The sequence below is a fragment of the Odocoileus virginianus genome, unplaced genomic scaffold (genome assembly GCF_023699985.2).
Source record: "Odocoileus virginianus isolate 20LAN1187 ecotype Illinois unplaced genomic scaffold, Ovbor_1.2 Unplaced_Scaffold_23, whole genome shotgun sequence".
NCBI lineage: Eukaryota > Metazoa > Chordata > Mammalia > Artiodactyla > Cervidae > Odocoileus > Odocoileus virginianus.
This window is the reverse complement of record NW_027224285.1, coordinates 46708-71137: the sequence shown is the minus strand read 5'-3', so window position 1 is coordinate 71137 and position 24430 is coordinate 46708. Positions and strand designations below refer to the sequence as shown.

Sequence of the window (24430 nt, the reverse complement as noted above, 5' to 3'; positions counted from 1 at the left end):
ATTAATATTAAACACAAATGAGGCATGAGGAGGAAGCTAAACATCATAAAAGTCCTTTTTATTAGGAGGGGGAAATAAGATGGCAGGATTTAGATTGGAGCGGTATTTGACAATTCTATGAAGTATGGGCAATAAAGTAATTTTACTAGTAATGTAGCTGGTAGAGTTGGGTATTCTTTTTGTTGTTGTTCGGTTGCACTTAGCTAAGTATGAAATAAAGATGTATTTTATTATGTGATATAAAATTTAAAAATGATACAGGGAAAACTGGCCATGGACATAGAAGAAAATACAGGAATACTGTGAGTAGGGATCAATTAATTTTAGACAATGTTTATTTCATAATTTACTGCTACATTCCATCAGAGTATTTGTTTTGATGTTATGACAGTCCAGCAGCTAAAACATATCTTTGAAAAAAATTCTAATGCTTATATAGTCTTGTAACATATATATAATGCACATAACAAAGATATTGCAAAAAACCTCCACTTACCTACAAACTGATATATGCACAATTTCTGAAACACATACCATATGTAAAAATATACTTCTATGTTGGCTGTGACACTTTCAGTTCTAAGAAAACTTGAGTTTGTAAGGTACTAGAAAATAACTATCTTAGGCCCTGTGGGGCATATGGTCTCCTTCAGTGTACTCAGCTCTGCTACTGTAATGTGAAGGCAGCCACAGGCAAAACAAACAAGTTTTTTTTATTAGTGTTCTAACAAAAGTTGAATTTACAGACATGTAAGTTTGAATATTGTATAGTTTTCACATCACAAAATAATCTTTTTCAACCATTCAGAAAGGTAAAACATTGCAGGCAGTGGGCCAGATCTGAATCACTTGCAGAAAAATATACAACCAAATCAAAGCAAGGCACTGCAGCAGTAAAGTGAGGGGCGAATGCTGGTAGCCAACCTTTTATTTATTTTGCAGAATAATTCAAGAAATACAAATTATGATGATAGTATCTAACATATAGCTCTTCCTTTGTTTCAGACACTATTCTAAGTGCTTTAAAAATACTAACTCATTTACAACTCAAAGCAATCCTATTATCGCTTTTTTTATGAAAAAGGAAACTGAGGCACAAAGAGGTTAGGTGCATGCCTCATGCTAGAAACAGCCTGGGCAGTAGGAGTCAAAAGTCCATACTCTTAACCTCTATGTCATGTTGCTTCTACTAGAAAGAAAAAGGTAGTGAAGAACATTTAGGACTCTCATACAAAATATAAATTCAGACAGCTCTGCAACTTACTAAAACAACACTAACAGATATTTCTTCACATAATATTTTTTTATTATGTAGGGATTTTAAGCTATTTTTAAAAATGAACTTGTTGTTTAGTTGCTAAGTCACATGCAACTCTTGTGAACCTGTTGACCAGAGCCCTCCAGGCCCCTCTGTCCTTGACATTTCCCAGGCAAGAATACAGGAGTGAGTGGGTTGCCATCCTAACCCAGAGACTGAACCCATATCTCCACCACTGGCAGGAAGATTCTTTACACTGAGCCACTGGGGAAGCCTTTTTCCTATAAATGTATCCCTAATGTAAAATTTGGCCAACCATAAGAGAGTTGCAAATTTTACAGAAACATTTTTATATTCTTTCTGAAGGATGAGTTCAGTAAAATCCATATCCATTCAGAAATGGGGGGGGGAGATACATTATAATTTTGAAAGAATACTACACTTAAATACACATTCTGTTAACAACAGGAGCCCCTGCTGAGACTAAATGAGAGATATCTTCATATACATAAAAGTTACTGAACTAAATAAGGCTACATATTTCACTATGTACAATTATGGATGGGTTCACATGCACATCAAACATCCACAATCTGTGTTCTGTAGCACACTAACATTCACACATAAGTCCTACATACTAAAGGACTTTTCACATGTGTTAATGATGTTACATTTTTCAATTTATTTGTGCTTTTTACAAAACTTCATATACCCGACATTTGCAGGTTTCTTTAAAAGAAAAACAACCTTGTAATCAGATTTCTGCAACATGACCTCTAGTATAAGTATTTTCCTCATACATATTCTCTTAGAATTTGTTTAAAAGGTTTCACATACTTAAAATATTTTTTAAAACGGTTCTATACTTTATATCACTGATCTGACATTCACTGAAACATCACTTCTTGATAAAGCCTTCCATATATGTTGTAATCTTTGTGATTATCTCCTTTTAGAATGTGCTAATTAGTTCAACAGGTATAAAAAGATTTCTGAATGCTCAGGATACTGATAGAAATCTCTCATTTATGATGGCTACCCTGACAGAAATTTCCTGATATTCATTTTTCTTATAGATATCTCTTGTATGGTTTATATGTTGTACAATAAAGTATGACTTCTGAAAGAGAGGTTTCCCTCATGTTTTACCATTTGTAGTGTTTCTACCATGTATGTTGTCTGAAATTCAGTAAAAGTCTGACATATGGTAAAAATTTCTCCCTAAGAGATTTATAGAATTTCTCTCCATGATGAAAGAATGTGGCTGAAGTTTTCCTATATTGATGATATTTCATAAGGTTTTTTGTCTTGTGTCAGTTATCTGATTATTCTGAAGGACAAATTCAGACAGAATTCTCCAATTGATATTGTTTATAAGATTTTCCCTTCTGTGTGTGTCTTCTGATGTGCAGTGAGTTTTGATTTCTGAAAAAATGTTTCCTTACACTCCTTACATTCATAGGGTTTCTCTCCTGTGTGTTTTCTCTGATGTATGACAAAATGTGACTTCTGAGAGAAGGATTTCCCACACTCCTTGCATTCATAGGGTTTCTCTCCTGTGTGAGTCCTTTGATGTAATCTGAGGACTGAATTCACAGAGAAAGATTTACCACATTCATTACATTCATAGGGCTTCTCCCCTGTGTGTTTTCTCTGATGTTTAGTGAGGTCCGATTTATAGTAAAAGGTTTTTCCACATTTATTACATTCAAAGGGTTTCTCCCCTGTATGAGTTCGCTGATGTACTGTTAAGGCTGACTTCTGGTAGAAGCATTTACCACATTCCTTACATTCATAGGGTTTCTCTCCTGTGTGAGTTCGCTGATGAGTTTTGAGGTGTGAATTTCTAGAGAAGAATTTCCCACATTCCTTACATTTATAGGGTTTCTCCCCTGTATGTGTTCTCTGATGTACTGTGAGGTGTGATTTCTGGGAAAAGGACTTCCTACATTCCTTACATTCATATGGTTTCTCCCCTGTGTGTGTTTTCTGATGTACCATGAGGTATGCCTTAACATAGAAGAACTTCCCACATTCAGTACATTCAAAGGGTTTTTCTCCTGTGTGTGTTTTCTGATGTTCCATGAGGTGTGGTTTCTGGTAGAAGGATTTCTCACACTGATTACATTCATACGGTTTCTCTCCTGCATGAGTTCTCAAATGTCTACTGAGAGATGACAGATGGTAGAAAGTTTTCTTACATTCTTTACATTCATAGGTCTTCTCTCTGGTAGGAGTTTTTGGTTGCCTTGTGAGGTGTCCGTTCTGAGAGACGGATTTCTCACATTCACTGGGTTTGTCCTTTGAATGAGTATGCTCATGTATTATGAGGATAGACTTCTGGTAGAAGGACTTTCCACATTGATTACATTTATAGGTTTTCTCATTGGTAGGAGTTTTCTGATGTTTCTTGAGTTCTCCATTCCTAGAGAGAAAGTTCCAAATTCATTAATGTATAAGACTTTGGGGTGATGGGGTGGGGGTTGAGTCTACTGTGTATATTTTTAAAATAACTCTGACAACCGATTTCTAGAGGTTTTTCCAATATTCATTAGAGTCATAGGGTTTCTCCATTGTGAATATTCTATGTTGACATATACTGTGGTTTAACATTTGGTAGAAGGTATTTCACTTGTATTATATTCTCCAGGTTTCTCAACTGCCTGAACTTGACTTTGTATAATAAAGCCTCTCTTATTATGTAAATAAGAATCAAAAGACTGTTTCAGAGTTTTAATCTCCTGATCTTGAATTATAAAAGGTCTCTATTATGAAAGAGGACTTTCCCATTTGGATTATGTTCTTTGGAATTTGCTTCAGTTTTCTCATTTATCATGAACTAGTGCTGTCTCACTTCCAGTACCCCTATTAAGACCCTTTCTTAAAAAGCTTCTAATCTCAAAATTGAATTCTTGAACTTGCCTTGAATTTTCAGCTTGGCTTTCTGGGCATCTTGCTCCTTGGTCATGAGTATTGCATACGTCTTCTACAAAGGAATCCAAAATTTAATACTTTATACATCTTAACACATTATTAGGTCATAGAGTGGATTCTTAGGTTTCAGGCAACTATTCTCAAATGAAGGAGTTCTTAAGTGCAAACTTCTTCTATCTCAGTGGCTTAGAAAAAAACATATAAATAACACTAAAACCTGCTATAGCAAAGAGGGAGAGACCTAGTTATAAATTCAAGTAACTTTGACACTACAAATATGACCTTAAAAACTTGGAGGAGAAAGTGAAGACAAAACACACACACACAAAGAATAGGGAGCAGAAAACAAAAGGTATTCAAAGTGCTGCTGAACAAGAATGTAAGACTCATAGAGCATGATGTGAGCCCATTAAGGACAATGAATAGTAAGTAGGGTGATAAGGAAAATTAGTAGACAACTGTGTTCACTGGAAATATCAAAGGAAAGATTACATTAGATGAAAGAGCTAAGTATAGGTCTTTACCCACTCAAACCTAGTTTACAGTGTTAGAATTTCTAGTAATTAGACTATAAACTTCCACTTGAGTCCTCTTTGCCCATACCCAACAATCTAGATGTCAACACCAAAGTGACCTTCTCAGAACATCCATTTCCTCATGTTTAGAGGAAAATTCTTCTCTTTCTAGTTGGCTGGTTCAGAAGACCCAGAAACACATACATCCAAAAGGAAAGATTTTTTAAAAAGCAGAGTACACGCCATCCCACAGAATGAATTCCCAGTCATAGCAACAGAGATTTTCAATGCTGACCGCCAAATACTGCAATTGTGACTCAACACTAGTCTTATTCTGCTTTCATGTCTTAGCTCCCTCATCTCTGCTTCAATTTTCTACATGATCTTTAAAGGGTAATTATTCAATGTCATTATAGAATCTTTACAGACCTTCATGTTTATTCATTTTTAAATGCTTGGAAAAAAAGTGAGATTGAGTAGAGATTTGGGGTTAGAATTTCATGGCACTTGTAAGGAAAATATAAAGTTATTTGATAGGGATATGTGCAAGGTTAACTTGGGATACTCATGAAATAAGATCTTATGTATATAAAGCATTTAAGAGAGCAGATAAAATGAATATTAGCACATGTTTTGAGGCCACAAGGAAAAAATAAGATGCAGCAGGCAATAAAGGGCCAGACTAGTTCTTGACAGAAAATTAGGTGTATTTTGTATCAACTCTGCAATAATATAGCCCATGAAAGGCATAATGATTTCTAATCCAATTTCAGAGATTAAAGAGAGAATAGTAAATTAAAATGGGTGCTGAAAATCTAAGACATTTTATTGTTAATGAAAGGAGGAAAATGCCATTTGAAAATTTTATAAGATAGATTTTATAAACACTTTAAGATTATAGCTGCATACTTTAATGGCAAAGAGTAACTGGAAATTCTAGCAAAAAGACAAAATGAGAGTTTTAAGTGAAAGTTAGTATGTAGGAAAGAGAAATAAATCTACTTTTAAAATGTCAAGCAAAAGAGGGAATTTTTTTTAAACAAAAAATCAATCATCTCCATCTGCCCCACACAAAAGAGGGAATTTAGATGGGGAGAACAAAAACCGGAGGTGTGATTTATGTTGCTTACATATGCAGATCAAGTATTCTCAATCATTTCCAAAAGTTTAGGGCATTTAAAAAAGAGATTCTTGAAAAAAAATTTCAAAAAGTCAAAGGTATCAATTCCAACCCCCTTATACGAGTTATACTTTCTAACTTACCAGGCTTGTTCTGACGTGGAAATTGTACTTCTAATATCCATGGTTCTTTTCCTTGCTTCAACTTGAAGATTGCATTTGGCCTATTTGCACAATAGCCTATTAATAGAAAAGATAAAATAACACAAATTACTTGGAATACAGCAACTCTGAAGGATAAGGAACTGCAGGTTAGGATCAGAACAATGAAGGTCTCACATAGATTTGGCAAATTTATTCTATTAGGGGAGTGCATGGGGACACAAATATTTTTCTGGTAGCCAAAATGGATTCATCAACTTTGACCCTGGAAAACAATGCTAATATTCAACCCTACACAGGATTTACAAATTCCAGTAAGTGAGAAAGGAAATGAAAACTACTGGGAGTTACAGATGCAGAAGATTTCCTCACCCACTGAGATGAGGTGACTGTAGTTCTCCTGCATCACTTCTCTATATAGGGTCCTCTGGGCAGTGTCCAGCAATTTCCATTCCTCCTGGGTGAATTCCACAGTAACATCCTTAAATGTTACTGGTCCCTGAAACAACATATTTCAATTCAAACTGAAGTGATCAAAATAGAGTACCATTAAAAAGACACATAAACTAGCTGTTAATATGTTAACTATAGGATTTACTCTGGAGAGCTGAGATATACTGCTACTCTGTACCCTATTTTACACATATATAAAATATTTGTTCAGTACATATTTACTAAGATATCACTCCATGCCTAGAACTCTGCTAGAGATACAAAGATGAATGAAAGCAACTATTCTTGTTATCAAGGAGCTTACATTCCAACAGGGAGGCAAAGATTAAATTCATAAATGCAATATGCACAGCAGGTGCTATGACAGACGTATGTACAAGATAAAAGATGATCAAAAAGAATGGCCAAGATAGTGGAAAAGGGAGACTCTGAGCTCATCTCCTTCCACAGGCACACTGAAATGACAAATATTTATAGAGCAACTATCTTTGAAAATGATCTGAAGAGTAGCAAAAACATTCCCCACAACTAAAGATATAAGGAAGGAACCATAATGACATAGATAGGAGGGGTGGAGACACAGTATAGTCAAGACCCACAGCCCTGAATAGGTGACCCACAAATGGGAGGATAGTCAAAACTGTAGAGGTTCTCCCCAAGGAGTCAGAGGTTCAAGCTCCACGTTGGGCTCCCCTGCCAAGGGGTCCTGCACCAGGAAGACAAACCCCCCAGATCATCTGGCTTTGTAGGCCAATAAAACTTGAGAGCCAGAGGGCTACAGAAAACAGACACTCTACTCTAAAGGACACATGCAAAATCTCACACAGTCCAAATATAGTGCAGAGGCAGTAATCTGAAGGGAGGCTGGCTCAGACCCATTTATAGATCTTGGAGGGCCTCCTGAAGAGTCAGGAGGCAACTGGAACTTCTCTTGGAGACACACACTGGTAGCAGCCACTTTGGAAGCTTGTTCTACCATAAGGACATTGGTTCTAATAAGCACCATTTTGGAGTCCTCCCTCTAGTCTATTAGTGCTAGAGGCTTACCGGCCAACCAGTGAGCCATCACCAATCCCAGTACACTTCAGGCTATTCTGCCAGCTGCATCGGGTCCCAGTCCAGGAACCCCATAGGACATGCAGTCAGCCAGGCAGGGACCCAGCCTCTCCCAACAGTGGGCCAGTAGCCACTGTATGAGGCAGGGTCTGGCTTCCAACAGGGCTGAGGGTCAACCTTGGCTGCTAGTTTGTCCACAACCGTCAAGCCCACAATAAGGAAGGATTCATGTAGCCCATACATAAACAGCCCTTAGAGCTTATAACTCTGATGATCAGAGAAGTGTATACTGTTGGGTTTCTCAGAACATCTCCACGTAAGATTACTTCTCTAAGATTGGGAAATGTAGCCAACTTACCAAATGCACAGATATAAAAACAGAGGATTAAGCAAAATGAGACAGAGAAACAGGTTCCACACAAAAGAACAAGACAAAACCTCAGAAAAAGGATTAAATGAAGTTGAGAAAGCATTCTACCTAATATCTTTTATGAATATAAAGATGAAAACCTTTAACAAGTTACTAGTAAATCAAATCCAGCAAAATTAAAAATTAGATTATAATTTACACTGTGACTTTGTGTGATTTATCCCAAGAATGCAAGAATGGCTCAACATACTAAAACCAATCAATTACATTAACAGAGCAAAGGGGGAAAAGTAGACCATTTCAGATGATGCAAAAAAGCATTTGACAAAATTCAACACTTTCATGATAATAACATTTAGTAAACTAGAAATAGAAGGAAACGCCCTCAAAATGATAATATTTTTAATCCACTTCTATCCCAGCTAACTTTATACTCAGTAGTGAAAGACTTAAAACTACATATAGAATATCCCTAAGAATCCACAAAAACAGAGCTAATAAACAAAGTCAGCACATTTCAGAATTATAAGATCAACACACAAACATCAGTTGTGTTTCTATTTACCAGTAATGAAAATCCAAAAGAGAAATTAAGACAGTTCCATTTAATGTAGCATCAAAAAGAATAAAGTACCTAGGGATAAATCTACTCAAGGAGTATATAAGACTTATACACTGAAAACTGCAAAACATCACTGGAAGTATTAAAGAAGACCTAAATAAAAGAAATGATAGTATGTGTTCATAGACTGTTAAGACTTAATATAGTTCAGGTGACAGTACTACTCAAAGGAATCTATAGAATCAATGCAATCTCTATTAAAATCTCAATGACTCCTTCACAGAAATAGAAAAGCCAATCCTCAAATTTATACAGAATTGCAAGGAGTCTCTAACAGTCAAACAAAATTGGGAAAGAAACAGTCAAAGAACTCCCACTTATTTAAAATCTTACTGTAAAGCTTCAGTATCAAAACAGTGTGACTGGCATAAAGACAGACATATTGTCCAATAGATAGAAACGAGAGTCTGAAAATAAAACCATACATCTATGGCCACCTCATTTTCAACAAGGAAGACAAGACCATTCAATGGAGAAAGAATAATTTCTTCAATAAATGACACTGGCAACTAGATGACCACATGCATAAGAAGAAAACTTGACCTCTACCTCGTTGCATATAAAAAAGTTAATTCAACATAGATCACTGACCTAAATATTAAGAGCTAAAAATATAAAACTCAGAAGAAAATACAGGAATAAATTTCCTTATCTTGAACTTGACAACAGATTCAAGATATGACACCAAAAAGTACAAGCATTAAAAGAAAAATAAACTGACCTTATCAACTTTAAAACTTTTACAGGGACTTCCTTGGTAATCTAGTGTTAAGACTCTGTGGTTCCAATAGAAGGGGCATGGGTTTGATCCCTGGTTTGGGAACTAAGATCCCATATGCCACACAGTGTGGCAACCAAGAAAATATAATAAATAAATTAAAATTTGCATGCATCATAGAATAGTACCAAAATAGGAAAAAAAATAACTCACAAAATAGAACAGAATATTTGCAAATCATATATCTGATAAAGGTATATTATCCAGAATATATAAAGTATACTTAAAAATTCAATAACAAAAAAGATAACCCTGACAAAAAATGGGCAAAGAAATTGAGCAGACATTTAAGTTATACAAATGAGCACATGAAAAGATGCTCAACATCATCATTAGTCTTCAGGGAAAAGCCAGATCAAAACCACGATGATACCACTTCCCATTCATTATGATGGGTGTTTAAAAAAAAACACACACACACAGAAAACAACAGGTAATGGGGAGGATGTGGAGAAATTGTAATCCTTATACATTGCAGGAATATAAAATGGTACAGCTGCTAGGGAAAGGTTCGTCAGTAACTCAAAAAGTTAAATATACAATTACCATACAATACCATCAATACCATCAATTCCACTTCTAGATACATACCCAAAAGACTTGAAAACAGATACTCAAAAGCTATACAACAGCTATAGTACACAAAAGCTATAATGGCACTATTCACAAAAGCCAAAAAGTGAAAGCCACCTAAATCTCAATCAATGGATGAACTGATAAACAACTGTGGTATAAACATACAATGGAATATTATTTTTCATAAAAATGAAGTATTGATATAAAGTATAGGGTGAATGAACTTGGAAAACATGCTAAATGAAAGAAGCCAAACAGAAAAGGTACACATTATATGACTCCACTTATATGAAATATTCAGAATGGGTAAATGCACAGAGACAAGGGCTAAGAGAGGGAATAGGTTAACAACTGTTTAATGGGAATGGGGTTTTCTTTTGGGATGGTGAAAATGTTTTGGAACTATATGTTGTAGTGGTCCCACAACATTGTGGATGTGCTAAATTGTACCCAATTGTATACTTTAAAATGGCCAATATTATGTGAATTTCACTTTGATTAAAACCAATAAAACATTCTAACAAATCTTAAGGCCCAAATGGTGTCAGTGGTAAATTCCACCAAACATTGATGGTGAAACAATACCAATTATACGTAATCTTCCCTGGTGGTTCAGACAATAAAGTGTCTGCCTGCAATGCAGGAGACCTGGGTTCGATCCCTGGGTTGGGAAGATCCTCTGGAGAAGGAAATGGCAACCTACTCCAGTACTCTTGCCTGGAAAATCCCACAGACAGAGGAGCCTGGTAGGCTACAGTCCATGGGGTCGCAATAAGAGTCGGACACAACTGAACGACTTCTCTTTTCTCTTTACCATAAAACAAAGAGGAGAGAACTGTTCTCAATTCATTTTATGAAGCTTGTATTACCCTGATACCTAAACCTAACAGAAACATTACCATAAAAGAAAACTACAGTGGAGGTTGGCACCTGTTTGTACCAGATCAAGAGTGCTGGTTGTTAAATTTTTGGCAATTGATTAAAATTATTTTGTAGCTTGAAATTAGCCACAGCAGGGGTATTTATATTACAAAAGTTGGTAAACAATACAAAAGCAGGTTTCTCTCTCAGTACCCAAAACTCTGATTGTTAAACACTTACCAGCATATTGACTACCAACTAATATCTCTCACGATTATAATACAAAAATCTTCAACAAAATATCAGCAAATCCACTACCCAATTTCAAGACTTATCACAAAGCTGTATTACTTGTGTTATTAGCAAAAGGATAAACACTCAGGATCAGTGGAACAAAAATAGTGTGTCCAGTAATAGAACCACGCATATAATTCTGATAAAGGTTCAAAAGAAATTCAGTGGATAGTCACTTCAAAAAAACAGTGCTGGAACAATGGACACAATCAAATTCTAGACTTTCGCCAGTCTTTTCTTTAATGTCCCTTTTTCCATCCCATGATCTAATTCAGAATACTATATTGCATTTAGTTGTCATATCTCTTATGGTTTGTGACAGCCTTTCCTGTGTTTTACGACCTTGACAACTTTGAGAAATACTAGACAGATACTTTTTAGAATGCCTTTTAATTTGGATTTTGTCTGGTGTTTTTCTGTTTGATTAGACTGAGATTATAGGTTCTGTGGGAGAATAACCCAGAGCCCTTCTTATCATAGTATATCAGGGGGTACATCATATCACAGGTGATGTTAACTGGATCACTTTCTAAGGTAGTGTTTGCCAGTTTTCTCCACTGTAAAGTAACTATATCTCCTTTTCATACTCTATTCTTTGAAAGCAATCACTAAGTCTAGCCCCTATTCAAGAAAGGAAGGAATAGGCCCCATCTCCAAGAGGGAGTAGAATCTAGATATAGTATTTGGAATCCTTCAAAGAGCTCTCTTCTTCCCATTTATTCAATCATTTACTTATATACCTATGGTCTTAAATATTTATTGCTTAGGATTAGAATCCAATACCATGTTATTTATTTTGTTACTCCAATTGTTCCAGCTTTGTCATGAGTCCAGTGGCTACAGGACTGGAAAAGGTCAGTTTTCATTCCAATCCCAAAGAAAGGCAATGCCAAAGAATGCTCAAACTACTGCACAATTGCACTCATCTCACATGCTAGTAAAGTAATGCTCAAAATTCTCCAAGCCAGGCTTCAGCAATATGTGAACCATGAACTTCCAGATGTTCAAGCTGGTTTTAGAAAGGGCAGAGGAACCAGAGATCAAATTGCCAACATCTGCTGGATCATCAAAAAAGCAAGACAGTTCCAGAAAACATCTATTTCTGCTTTATTGACTATGCCAAAGCCTTTGATTGTGTGGATCACAATAAACTGTGGAAAATTATTCAAGAGATGGGAATACCAGACCACCTGACCTGCCTCTTGAGAAACCTGTATGCAGGTCAGGAAGCAACAGTGAGAACTGGACATGGAACAACAGACTGGTTCCAAACAGGAAAAGGAGCATGTCAAGGCTATATATTGTCACCCTACTTATTTAACTTATATGCAGAGTACATCATGAGAAATGCTGGGCTGGAAGAAGCACAAGCTGGAATCAAGACTGCTGGAAGAAATATCAATAGCCTCAGATATGCAGATGACACCACCCATATGGAAGAAAGTGACGAAGAACTAAAGAGCCTATTGATGAAAGTGAAAGAGGAGAGTGAAAAAGTTGGCTTAAAGCTCAACATTCAGAAAACTAAGATCATGGCATCAGGTCCTATCACTTCATGGCAAATAGATGGGGAAACAGTGGAAACAGTGGCTGACTTTATTTTGGGGGGCTCCAAAATCTCACTGCAGATGGTGACTGCAGCCATGAAATTAAAAGACACTCCTTGGAAGGAAAGTTATGACCAAACTAGATAGCATATTAAAAAGCAGAGACATTACTTTGTCAACAAAGATTCATCTAGTCAAGGCTATAGTTTTTCCAGTGGTCATGTATGGATGTGAAAGTTGGACTATAAGAAAGCTGAGCACTGAAGAATTGATGTTTTGAACTGTGGTGTTGGAGAAGACTCTTGAGAGTCCCTTGGACTGCAAGGAGATCCAGCCAGTCCATCCTAAAGGAGATCAGTCCTGGGTGTTCATTGGAAGGACTGATGCTGAAGCTGAAACTCCAGTACTTTGGCCACCTCATGCGAAGAGCTGACTCATTTGAAAAGACTCTGATGCTGGGAAAGATTGAGGGCAGGAGGAGAAGGGGACAACAGAGGATGAGATGGTTGGATGGCATCACCGACTCAATGGACATGAGTTTGGGTAAACTCCGGGAGTTGGTGATGGACAGGGGGGAGGCCTGGCATGCTGCGGTTCATGGGGTCACAAAGAGTCAGACACTACTGAGTGACTGAACTGGACTTGCCGTGAGAAGATCTTTGGGGTTGGTGCCTATGTCCATTTGACATGTCCCCATCACTGTGCTTTTGAGAAGTTCCTTAATTTCTAATACTACAAAATGCTCTGGGCTTATTTTATGTTAGCCTTGCCTTTGCCCTAGAATCAATCAGTTTCTCTGTGGAATTCTGGTTCCTTTTATTGTAGAATGATATTTATAAACCAAGATTTGTGTGCAAGGTTTGCTCATGGCTACTGAGATGTCACTGCTTAAAGGGTCTCTAGCAGACAGTAAGTACATGTATGTTTGCATATTAACTCATGTACATACACATATCTTTAATTTTTTCTGTATCACATACATGCTAAGTTAATATGTGTTAAGATAACATATATTCATTTGCTTTTCAATAAGTGGCAATGAAAAAATGGGCATCCATACACAAAAATGAACCTTAAGTCAGTAACTTATTCTTCATACAAAAATCAACTTATATATAAAAATTTATTAAAAAATATATATATATATATAAATTATATATAAAATGTTAAACTAAAAAATTTTTTTAGAAGAAAAGTCTTTTGACTTTAAAGTCTTTTTAGACATGATATCAAAAGAAATTAAAAAGAAAATCTGGAGTTCATCACATTTTCGTGAAATATACTGTTAGGTGAATAAAAGATTAACTACAAATAGTGAGGAAAATATTTGAAAATCACAAATCTAACAAAGTATTGTTCTTGTATACAGAATACATAAAGAATTGTGAACATTCATTAAGAGAACAGCTCAATTTAAACATGAAGATTCTAAGAGACACTTAACAATAGAAGATATATGGATAACACAAACACATCAAAAGATTTTCAGTATCATTAGTCACTAGAAGAATGCATATTAAAGCCACAATGGGATAGCAAAGCACACCTATCTAAATAACTTTAGAAGAAAAGCAAACTGAAATACCAAGTGCTGACAAGAATGGGACTCTGATACATTGAAGTAGGAGCACAAGCTATTCAAGAAACAATTTGGCAGTTTCTTATAAAGTTAATTATAACAATACCATATGACCAAGTAAGCACATGCTGAAGTATTTACCCAAAGAGAAATTAAAATCTGTGTACATGCAAACATCTGAATGCAAATGTTTATAATAGCTCTTTTCATAATTGACCCGCAAAACCAAAACAACCTAAATGTTTTTCAACGGTATATGGGGTACACACATACAACTGAATTCTTATTGTTTAGTCAACAAGTCATGTCCAACTCTTTTGCAACCCCATGGACTGCAGTCCACCAGGCTTCTCCGTCTCTGGGATTTCCCAGGCACGAATACTGGAGTGGGTTGCCATCTCCTCTTCCAGGGGATCTTTCTGACCAGGGATCAAACTTGTGTCTCCTGCATTGGCAGGCAGATTCTTTAAAACTGCTGAGCCACCAGGGAATTACCATATGATCCAGCAATCCCACTTCTAGTTATGTATACAAAAGATTTCAAAACAGGGAACAAACAGATATTTGTACACCAATGTTCATAATAAAAGCATTATTCACAATAGTTACAATGTGCAAGCAACCAAGGTATCCACCAACAAATGTAAACAAAATTATGTATATTACATAAGCAAAATGTAATATGTATCAAATAATGGAATATTATTTGGCCCTAAAAGGAAGGGAATCCTGTGACATGCTACAACACGGATGAGCCTTAAAGACACTGTCTGAGTCAAGTAAGCCAGGACCAATACTATAGGATTCTGCTTATATGAGGCACCTAGAGTAGTCAGGTTCATACAGACAGAAGGTAAATGGTGTTTCCCAAAGTATGGGGGGAATGGGAGTTAGTGTTTAATGTGTGTGGAGTTTCAGTCTGGGATGATGAAAAGAGTTCTGGAGGTGGATAGTGGTGACAGCTGCACAACAGTGTGAATATACTTAATGCCACAGAGCTATACATTTAAAATTTGTTATGATGGTGCATTTTGTTTTGCGTATGTTACTACAGTTATAAATAAATCAACTACACTTCAATTTAAAAAAAAGCAAAAAAGCAACCCACCACAAACACTAAAAACAGCTATATGAAAGCATCAAATATTAACTTAAGCACTAGAATTTGAAGGGTAAAGATCCAAGGGCTTCCTTGGTTGCTCAGTGGTTAAGAATCCATCTGCCAATGCAGGAGACACGGGTTTGATCCCTGATCCGGGAAGATCCCACATGTCAGAGCAACTAAGCCCACATGCCACAACTATTTAGCCTGTGCTCTAGAGCTTGGGAATCAAAACTACTGAATCCCCACATGCCCTAGAGCCCATGCTCTGCAGCAAGAGAAACCCAGACACTGCGACTAGAGAGTAGCCCCCATTTATTGCAACTAGAGAAAATCTGCACAGTGATGAAGGCCTAACACAGCCAAAAATAAATATTTTTTAAAAGATCCAAGAAAAAAGTGAAATTAATTGAGATAAGTCCTAGCCCTGCTTAGAATTTTCAGGGCATTTTCAAATTTCACAGCCAGGACAAAAATGTAAAGCAAAAAGTACCTCAGGGTTAGCATCTCTAAAATAAGGATAAGGAAACAATTCCTGAGTAGAATGTAGAGGAGCAAAGGAGAAACTGATCTTACCTTAACAATGAGAACAAGCCCCTAACCTAGAAACCTGTTTTCTAAAGTCAGAGATCTAAGAATCTAAAGGTAAACAAAGGAAAAAATTCAGAAGAGACAAGTATTTCAAAAACAAACAGAAAACCACAATTTATTTCAGGTAAGAGAGGAAACTGTTAAACTTTCAATAAACATTTAATGTTTGCTTAGATCTTGTGTGATATATCAGAATCCCTAAGAACTCTGGTCACAAAGCAAGCCAACACCAACTTGCCTGTTGACACTACCTGGTAACTGAATGGGGATTTCATATTCAAGGGGTCCCCAAACAGAAGCTTTGTATCTGCAGGACTTCTTTACTTCCTATCAAATGTCACAAAGTGATAAGTTTATTTTAAGCTGGGGAAGCAGTTTCTGGAACCAAAGGAAAGCATAATTTATATGGATGCTCTGAAACACAAATTCTATCTCCCCCCATCAGTCAGTTCAGTCGCTCAGTTGTGTCTGACTCCTTGTGACCTCATGGACTGCAGAACGCCAGGTTTCCCTGTCTATCACCAACTCCCATAGCTTGCTCAAACTTATGTCCTTGAGTTGGTGATACCATCCAAGCATCTCATCCTCTTTCACTCCCTTCTCCTGCCTTTGATCTTTCCCAGCATCAGGGTCTTTTCCAATAAGTCAGCTTTTTGCATCAGGTGGTCAAAGTACTGGAGTTTCAGCTTCAGCATCAGTCCTTCCAATGAATATTCAGAACTGATTTCTTTTAGGATTAACTGGTTTGATCTCCTTGCAGTCCAAGGGACTCTCAGGAGTCTTCTCCAACACCACAGTTCAAAAAGCATCAATTCTTCGGCGGTTCAAAAGCATTAATTCTTTGGCGCTCAGCTTCCTCTATGGTCCAACTCTGATATCCATACATGACTATTGGAAAAACCATAGCTTTGACTAGATGGACTTTTGTTGGCAAAGTAATGTCTCTGCTTTATAACATGCTGTCTAGGTTGGTCACAGTTTTCTTCCAAGGAGCAAGCGTCTTTTAATTTCATGGCTGCAGTCACCACCTGCAGAGATTTTGGGCCTCCAAAAAATAAAGTCAGCCACTGTTTCCACTGTTTCCCCATCTATTTGCCATGAAGCAATGGGACTGGATGCCATGATCTTAGTTTTTTGAATGTTGAGTTTCAAGCCAGATTTTTCACTCTCCTCTTCTCTTTCATCAAGAAGCTCTTTAGTTCTTCGTCACTTTCCTCCATAAGGGGGGTGTCATCTGAAGTTATTGATATTCCTCTCTGCAATCTTGACTGCAGCTTGTGCTTCATCCAGTGCAGCATTTCGCATGACGTACTCTGCATATAAGTTAAATAAGCAGGGTGACAATACACAGGGGATGACAGGATGAGATGCTTGGATGACCTCACCGACTCAATGGACGTGAGTTTGAGTAAACTCTGAGAGTTAGTGATGGACAGAGAGGCCTGGCATGCTGCAGTCCACGGGGTCACAAAGAGTCGGACACGAATGAGTAACTGAACTGAACCAAACTGAATACACAGCCTTGACGTACTCCTTTCCCAATTTGGAACCAGTCCGTTGTTCCACATCCAGTTCTAACTGTTGCTTCTTGACCTGCATACAGATTTCTCAGGAGGCAGGTAAGATGGTCTGGTATTTTCATCTCTTTAAGAATTTTCTAGTTTGTTGTGATACACACAGTCAAAGGCTTTGGTGTAGTCAGTAAAGCAGAAGTAGGTGTTTTCCTCTAAGTACATGGCAACAACCCTCCAAAGGCTGGGAGCAGGGCACTGGGGCAGAAAGAGATGCCTCAGGTGCTAAAAGCTCTACAGGGCAGGAACTCCTCAGTCACCTGAAGGAAAAGCTGATGGCTAGGCTATAAAGCACATCAGCGGAGCTTTGGTGGTGTTCACCACCCAAGCCCTGCGGAAGGGAAAGCCTTGATGCTGCCCTCAAATCATCTGATACTGGCGAAGAACTGTGTCTAATTAAAGCCCAGGGCCAGCTTAACTACATGTGTGACTTAGCAAGCAGAGGAGGGGATGTGCCTTTTTCTGGAGGTATTATTTACTTCAGTCTCTACTGTACTCTTACACATAATGTCTAGCACAAAATAAAGAAATAGGAGATATGCAAAGAAGTGGAAAATTTTGATTCATACTGAACAAGGGAGCCTACTGAAACAGAACTACAGATTAACCTGAATGTTGTGATTAGCAGATAAGGACTTTAAAGTAATTACAATTAAACTAAATAAATAAAGTTAACTTAGTGAAAAAAATAGAAAATACAAATGAAATAATGGGGAATCTTAGCAGATAAAGAAAAACAAAAAGAAAAAAAAACAGTAATTTCTAGAACTGAATAACACAATATCCGATGTGGATTTTACAGGCTTATGAATGAAGAACACTGATAAAGCAAAAGAAAGAAGCCATAAACTTGAAAAAAGTCAGCTGAATAGAAATAGCCAACCCAAGGGACCACACACACAAAACAAACCTCAACTAAATAGATCATCTGAACATTTGGGACATTATGTACATAGTTCAACACGTGTGTAACTGGAATTTTAGAAAGAAAAAGAGGATAAGGCAAAGAAAATATCTGAAGAGTGAGTTCTGAGAATTAAAAAAAAAAAATTAAAGGCAACAACCCATAAATCTTTGTCATCCTTCAAAAGAGATAAATACAGAACAAATCATGCCTATGTACATTATGGTCTAACTATTGAAAACTAAAGATAGAATGAAAATCTGAAGCACAGAGGAGAAAACACATTATATTCAGGTGGATTACAGTAAGATGAAGACAAGTTTCTCATCAGAAACAACGGAAGCCAGAAGACAAAGACATCCTAAAAATGCAGAAACAGAAAACTCTCAACATAGTTCTATACCTAGCAAAATATCATTCAAAAACCACAGTGAAATAAAGACATTTTCATAAAGACTAGCTAAGTAGATTTGTCACCATCAGTGCAGAAGTAATACACGAAATAATAAAATAAGTTGCTTAGACTGAAGAGAAAATATACCAAAGAGAATCCTAGACCCGTAGGAAGGAATAATGAGCTCCCAAAGCAGATATACATATAAACATTAAGAGTTACTTACACATGTTTCTTTAGAATATTAATATTGTTTAAAGCAAAATAACAAGTATTGGGGGTTAAAATATAAAAGTGAGATATAAGGACCATAAGGTGTGAGGGTATAAAGAGAATTATACTGATAAAAGGTCATTACACTGGTCATGAGTATAGTATTTGAAGACACCATTATTTTAATGGTGCAGGTTGTAATCTCCAGACTAAGGAATAAACAAAATAACACATAAAGCTTCAAAGTCAATAAAGAAGATACAATGTAATACTCAAAATACTCAATCCAAAGGAAGTAAAATAAATCTCATTAGGATAAAAAGAAATATACATAAAGCATTCTAGAATAAAAGTTATCTTAAAAAGCAGCTAGCCCCAAACAGACAAGTTTATTTCAAAATAAACAGATGAATTTTCAATAGTACTAGTAGTAGAAGATGGTGAATGCTTTTCAATGTTTTAAAAGGTAAAAACTGTCAATCAAGATTTCCACACACAATGAAAAAGCTCTTCGTGGATATTTCATATAAAGAAAACTGAGAATTTCTACCAGCAGATCCTCACTAAAACAACAGGCAATCAGAATAAAAACAATAACTAAAAATGCTATTTTCAAACAGATAAAAGCTGATGCCAGTAGAACTTGAGAGATGCAGGAAATAATTAAAAGAAAGATCTTCTAATTTGGCCAAAATGCCTTAAAAAATCCAACTATCTGCATAAAATAAACTTTTCCAAGAGTTTGTAGTGATGACTGCACTTAAAATTATTTCAGAAAACAAAAAGGTTACTAATTATTTCTGTTGTCCCAAACTGACCATTCAGCAGTAAGTTACAGAGACTAAGGTAAGAAAAACATCATGTGCCACCGCTGAATTAATGCTATAAGGACATTTTTAAAATGTGTTCAATACTGACCAAAGCAGAACTGTAGAATAGGTTAAAACTTCCCCTCTTTCTACAGTCTCTATTTTTCCCACCTTCAAGCCCAAAGGCTATGATTTCTAGTCAATAAAAGAAAATTTCCACACTGAAAATTTATGGCATGGTGGTAATAACACTTCCCAAGTTGTCTGAGAGGATTATGTAAGACAAACTACATCAAGCACTTACCAAAGGGCCAGGAATTTCATTAATTGCTAAGTATGCTGTTTTGTTTTAAAAAATTAAGTTCAAAAAGCAAAGAAATGGTTACCACAGAATTCAGAATTTTCTCTGGTTAATGGTAGGATGAGATCTTAAGGCAGGGCACACAGGGTAATTTTCATTGCTTAAGTCAGACAGGTCATAGAGTGGTATTACTTAATCAGTATTCCCTAAATTATACCTATATGTTATGTATATTACTTTGACTGCATAACATATGATTTTTAAAATAATTTATTGAATAAAAAATTAATTTCTATAGCCAATAAAATCCTACATATTCTACTCCCTTCTACCTCTTAGACCTTAAGTTTTATTGCTGTCTCCCAAGTTTACCTCTCTCTAGTTTCAATGTCCTAAATACTGTTTCTGGAACATGCCTCAGGGTGTCTGCATATGTTTTCCATCTATGAAGAATGCTTTTCCTCCAGATTTCTACCTGGATATTTCATTTAATTCAAGATATTCCTCAAATCTTACTTTTTAGAGTGGCACTCCCTAATCAACTTATTTCTTCTTCCTCACTTTTAACACGCCGTCCTCTTACACTGCTTGAGTTTACCTTTGAGCACATACATCAGAAATACTGCTCAAATACTGACACATTTTATTAATATTAAAAATCACATTCATACTCTTATTAATCTCATCAGAAAAGTCTTTTAAGTATTAGCATTTGTTAACTTTGCAAGTTTTCCAACATTCTGATTTTCATTTGAAAGCACTTTTAATGTTAGCAACAAATACAAACAGGTATTTTCCATCAATTGACAGGCTCACTTCACTCATTTTTGAGAAAATGTGTGAATACCATAGTTTGTCTGTCAGTTGCTCTTTCACATAAAAACGATATTTCATGAAAAAAAGTGGCTAGGTGAGCTCACAAATCAATCACTTTAAGTGCTTTTCCTCAAGACAATCAACCATCATATACCAGTATGCAGCAAATTTATGAACTTTCCATTTCATCCCACTAAGAAAAAGATGTGTACTCAAAGGTCAAGATTTAATAAATTAATAATTTTTACTATTTCATCAGACACACTTAAGTAAAGGTGGCAATTTTTTTAACTATGCACATATTGTGGAGGAATACAATGTCATTGGTGTTATCATCCTGATTTATGCCAGACAGGCAGCTGTGCTTTTACACTATCAATGCTAATTTCATCAGTGTAAAAGGCAACTTGTATCCTGGTATGTTTTGAGGGGCTTCCCTCGTGGCTCAGATGGTAAAGAATCTGCCTGCAGTGTGGGAGATCTGGGTTCGATCCCTGGGTTGGAGAAAATCCCCTGGAAAAGGATATGGCAAACTGCTGCACTATTCTTGCCTCAAAAATTCCATGGACAGAGGAGTATGGCGGGCTACAGACCATGGGGTCACAGAGTCAGGGACAACTGAGCACACACATTATGTTTTGACTTCACAGACTCACTGAAAGGGTCTTGGGATTCCCAGAACACACCTTGTAACTGTTGTTGTATTCAAGCAATATTTTCCCCAAAGGTGATTTTTAATGATTTCCACTTTTCTAATTTAATATATGGGCTCTCTTTCATAAAACTCACTGAAAACATATACAGAGTGAAATAAAGAAAGAGGTAAATAAATGACTCACCCTGTACTTGTTCATTTTCTGCTGCTAATGGAAAGTATAGAAACTATGAAGTCAGGACAGGGAAAGTTGAAAGACAGAAGTCCTAAGAGACCTTATCTTGAAGTCAGGATCACCTGTGAGAAATTTACATACAACATTTTAGTAAAAGATAAACCTCTGGGAAAATGTCCCTTTGAGCCATGAGAAGCAATAGGAAGGACCACGATAAAGGAGTACCCACCTGTCCACTGGTGACTCATATAATCTTGATGAATCTGGACATTTTTTAATCTAAACAGGTTTTTCCTGTTGGCTGTTTCAAAAATTACGTGTCCATTACTAAATAATACAAACAATTGAAAACTTATATGTCCAATAATAGCAGATTAGTTAATCAAGGTATATAATATATATCCAGGGTATGGAATCCTATACTGGCATTACAATGTTTGTAAAGAGAAATATCTATTAATATGGAAAAGCTTTAAGTTACATATCATAACAATTTTGCCTATTAATATTATAAACCCCACAACGTTAGAAAGTCTTCAGAGCTCTCAAAAATAGGATGTTTCTTCTTCCTAAATTTCATTTTCTCCAAAATCACTTTTTCAAAAACTTTATTTTGACTACAAATGGTATAGTGACAGGGAGGCGCGCTGTCAGCTCCAGCTCTATGCTAAGCTCTATGAACAAACCTAGTGACGGTCTTAGTTCTATGCTTTTATCTTTAACATGAGAAGGAATTAGGTAATTTTAAACAATCATGTACTATTCTAAGTCTGTAAATCTTCAATTCAACACCACAGATACAATAGAACCGGGGAATGCACTGTCCCCTCCAACCTTGGACAGGGGCCTAGAGCAAACAAAGTGCAGATAGGCCTTGATGAATTCTGACACGCCATCTAATCTGTTCACAGTGACACAAATCTGACTTCTAAAATAACAATTTGGCACCATAATCCCCAAGCAGGCACTTCATGTAGGGAGCAAAAGTTAACTAGATGCCATAATGTGAGGTCCTTCCCATATGCATAGGACACCACTTCCAGCTGCCCTGGTACTTACAAAACGCCTACCTACTAAGTCTAGATGCACCATCCAATTAGAGGCCTTATGATATCACCTTCATTATATGGAGCATGGATGAAATCGCAGTTTACATCTTTTTAAAAAGTCTGTTCCATTTCCGACCTGGCTTGGATACGATTCTTACCTTCTCCAGTAAAACTTAAAATTCAGGGTTTCAACTATGGTTTAAATTTACATGTCTAACAGTCATCTGAGAATACACAGGTCAGAGAATGCAGAAGGGCCTTAATTAACCTTTTACCCAGGAATTTTAAGGAAAACAGAATACTGGAAAGTAAGATTAGATCCACGACACCCTGGTGGTGCTCAGGGACAATCACTGTATTAAATAAAACTTTAGGGTGGGAAACTGCATGAATACAAAGTAAAACAAATCAGAATTTAAATCCCACCTGCTAATGATGGCTAAGCCAGTTTCTCTCTCTGAACCCTTAGTATCTGTATTTATTATTTTGGAGGTGGTTAATACCGATTCAAAGGATGCTTATTATTAAATGAGCCAATAATGAAAAGAACAGCATAATGAGAAAAGCAGCTCACCTTTATTGAAGCCTTATCATACTTCATATACACTACCCTATTTAATACAAGAAACGACCCTAAAGGCTATTGTGCTCTTACAGATGAGTATCCGGGTTCTACCCAGATTAGCCTGCCCATTTACCGGCGGGCTCTGGAGTTGAGCCCAGATCCCTGTGGTTTCATAGCGCCACGTCCCCAGCAGCCAGCGCCGCCCACGCGCCGGCGCGGACGTGACTGGCTTGGGATCCACGTCACAATCAGCCGTTCTCGCGCGCGCCCCAGGCCTCCTCCAGCCACCCCTTCCACGCAGGTCGAGAAACGCGGCTCCTGAGGCGGAACGGGGCTGCAGACAACCGTCCCTCCGCCAGGCCCCTTGCCTGGCCTCCTCCCCAGGCCTCCTCGAAGGGCAGTCCGGCGCGCAGAGGGGGGCGGCCGGAGGCTGCCAGAGTTCCCGACTTGGCGCAGCCGCGGAAACCGGCTTCCCCCCAACCCGGCCTAGCGCGCGCGGCGAGGCCTCCGACACACCTGCAGGGGCTCGGCCTCCGCTCCTGGCCCGCGCAGGTTTCAGGCCCGCCCTCTGCGGCGCCCAGCGGACCTGGAGGCTCTTGAGTCCTCTCCCCCCAGGGGCGTGAGGTGGACAATGGCGACTACTGAAAGGAGGTGGAATTGCTCATGCGCGGAAGGCTTCTGCGCCCCACTCGGGAATTGCGCTTCCACTTTGGGTGACGTCACGAGAATCGGCTTCTTCCCGCGATCTGAGCTGGTCCTTTTTTTTTTTTTTTTGGTCCTTTCTTTACTCGCAGTGGCAGCGGGTTAGAGCTGGCCATCCGCAGTGTGCGATTGGAAAACAGGAAACTACCGTGAGGTAGTGCGATGAATAGCGATAGTAATATTTAAAGATAGTACTCGAAGCTAGGGGGATGAACAATGCGTAGTAAATGGTGTCAAGTTTTCTCACTTTTATCTTTCATCCTAAATTGACATGGTAATTGGGGTGGCCATCTCTATTAGTAAATTGCTTTTATCCAGATGAAAAGTAAAGCTTCTTGTATGTCTGTGACAAACAAGTAGCTCCAACTTGTAAGCGAAGAGCCTGGGAGTTAACCAGAGGCAGGGGGAGATAGGGTGCTATCTTCCTTGATGTTTGTTTACATTTCAAAGACATGGTTC

General features: G+C 37.4%; 1 protein-coding gene across 4 annotated transcripts; it reads right to left on the bottom strand.

The window, feature by feature from the left end:
- Nucleotides 1-307: 307 nt before the first annotated feature.
- Nucleotides 308-23946, bottom strand: ZNF25 (zinc finger protein 25). Of its 4 annotated transcripts, none has more exons than XM_070463052.1 (7): nt 23786-23946; nt 21885-21956; nt 21665-21777; nt 6361-6487; nt 5971-6066; nt 4181-4244; nt 308-3683 (listed from the first exon to the last, which is right to left on the bottom strand). In XM_070463052.1, exons 3-7 carry the CDS (start codon nt 21677-21679, stop codon nt 2630-2632), a joined length of 1356 nt encoding a protein of 451 aa, XP_070319153.1. In that variant the 5' UTR covers nt 21680-21777; nt 21885-21956; nt 23786-23946; the 3' UTR covers nt 308-2629. The 4 variants fall into 4 exon arrangements, with proteins under 4 accessions (XP_070319153.1, XP_020758907.2, XP_070319152.1 ...); XM_020903248.2 differs by lacking the exon at nt 23786-23946 and adding an exon at nt 23279-23735; XM_070463051.1 differs by lacking the exon at nt 21885-21956.
- Between the last annotated feature and the right edge of the window lie 484 nt (nt 23947-24430).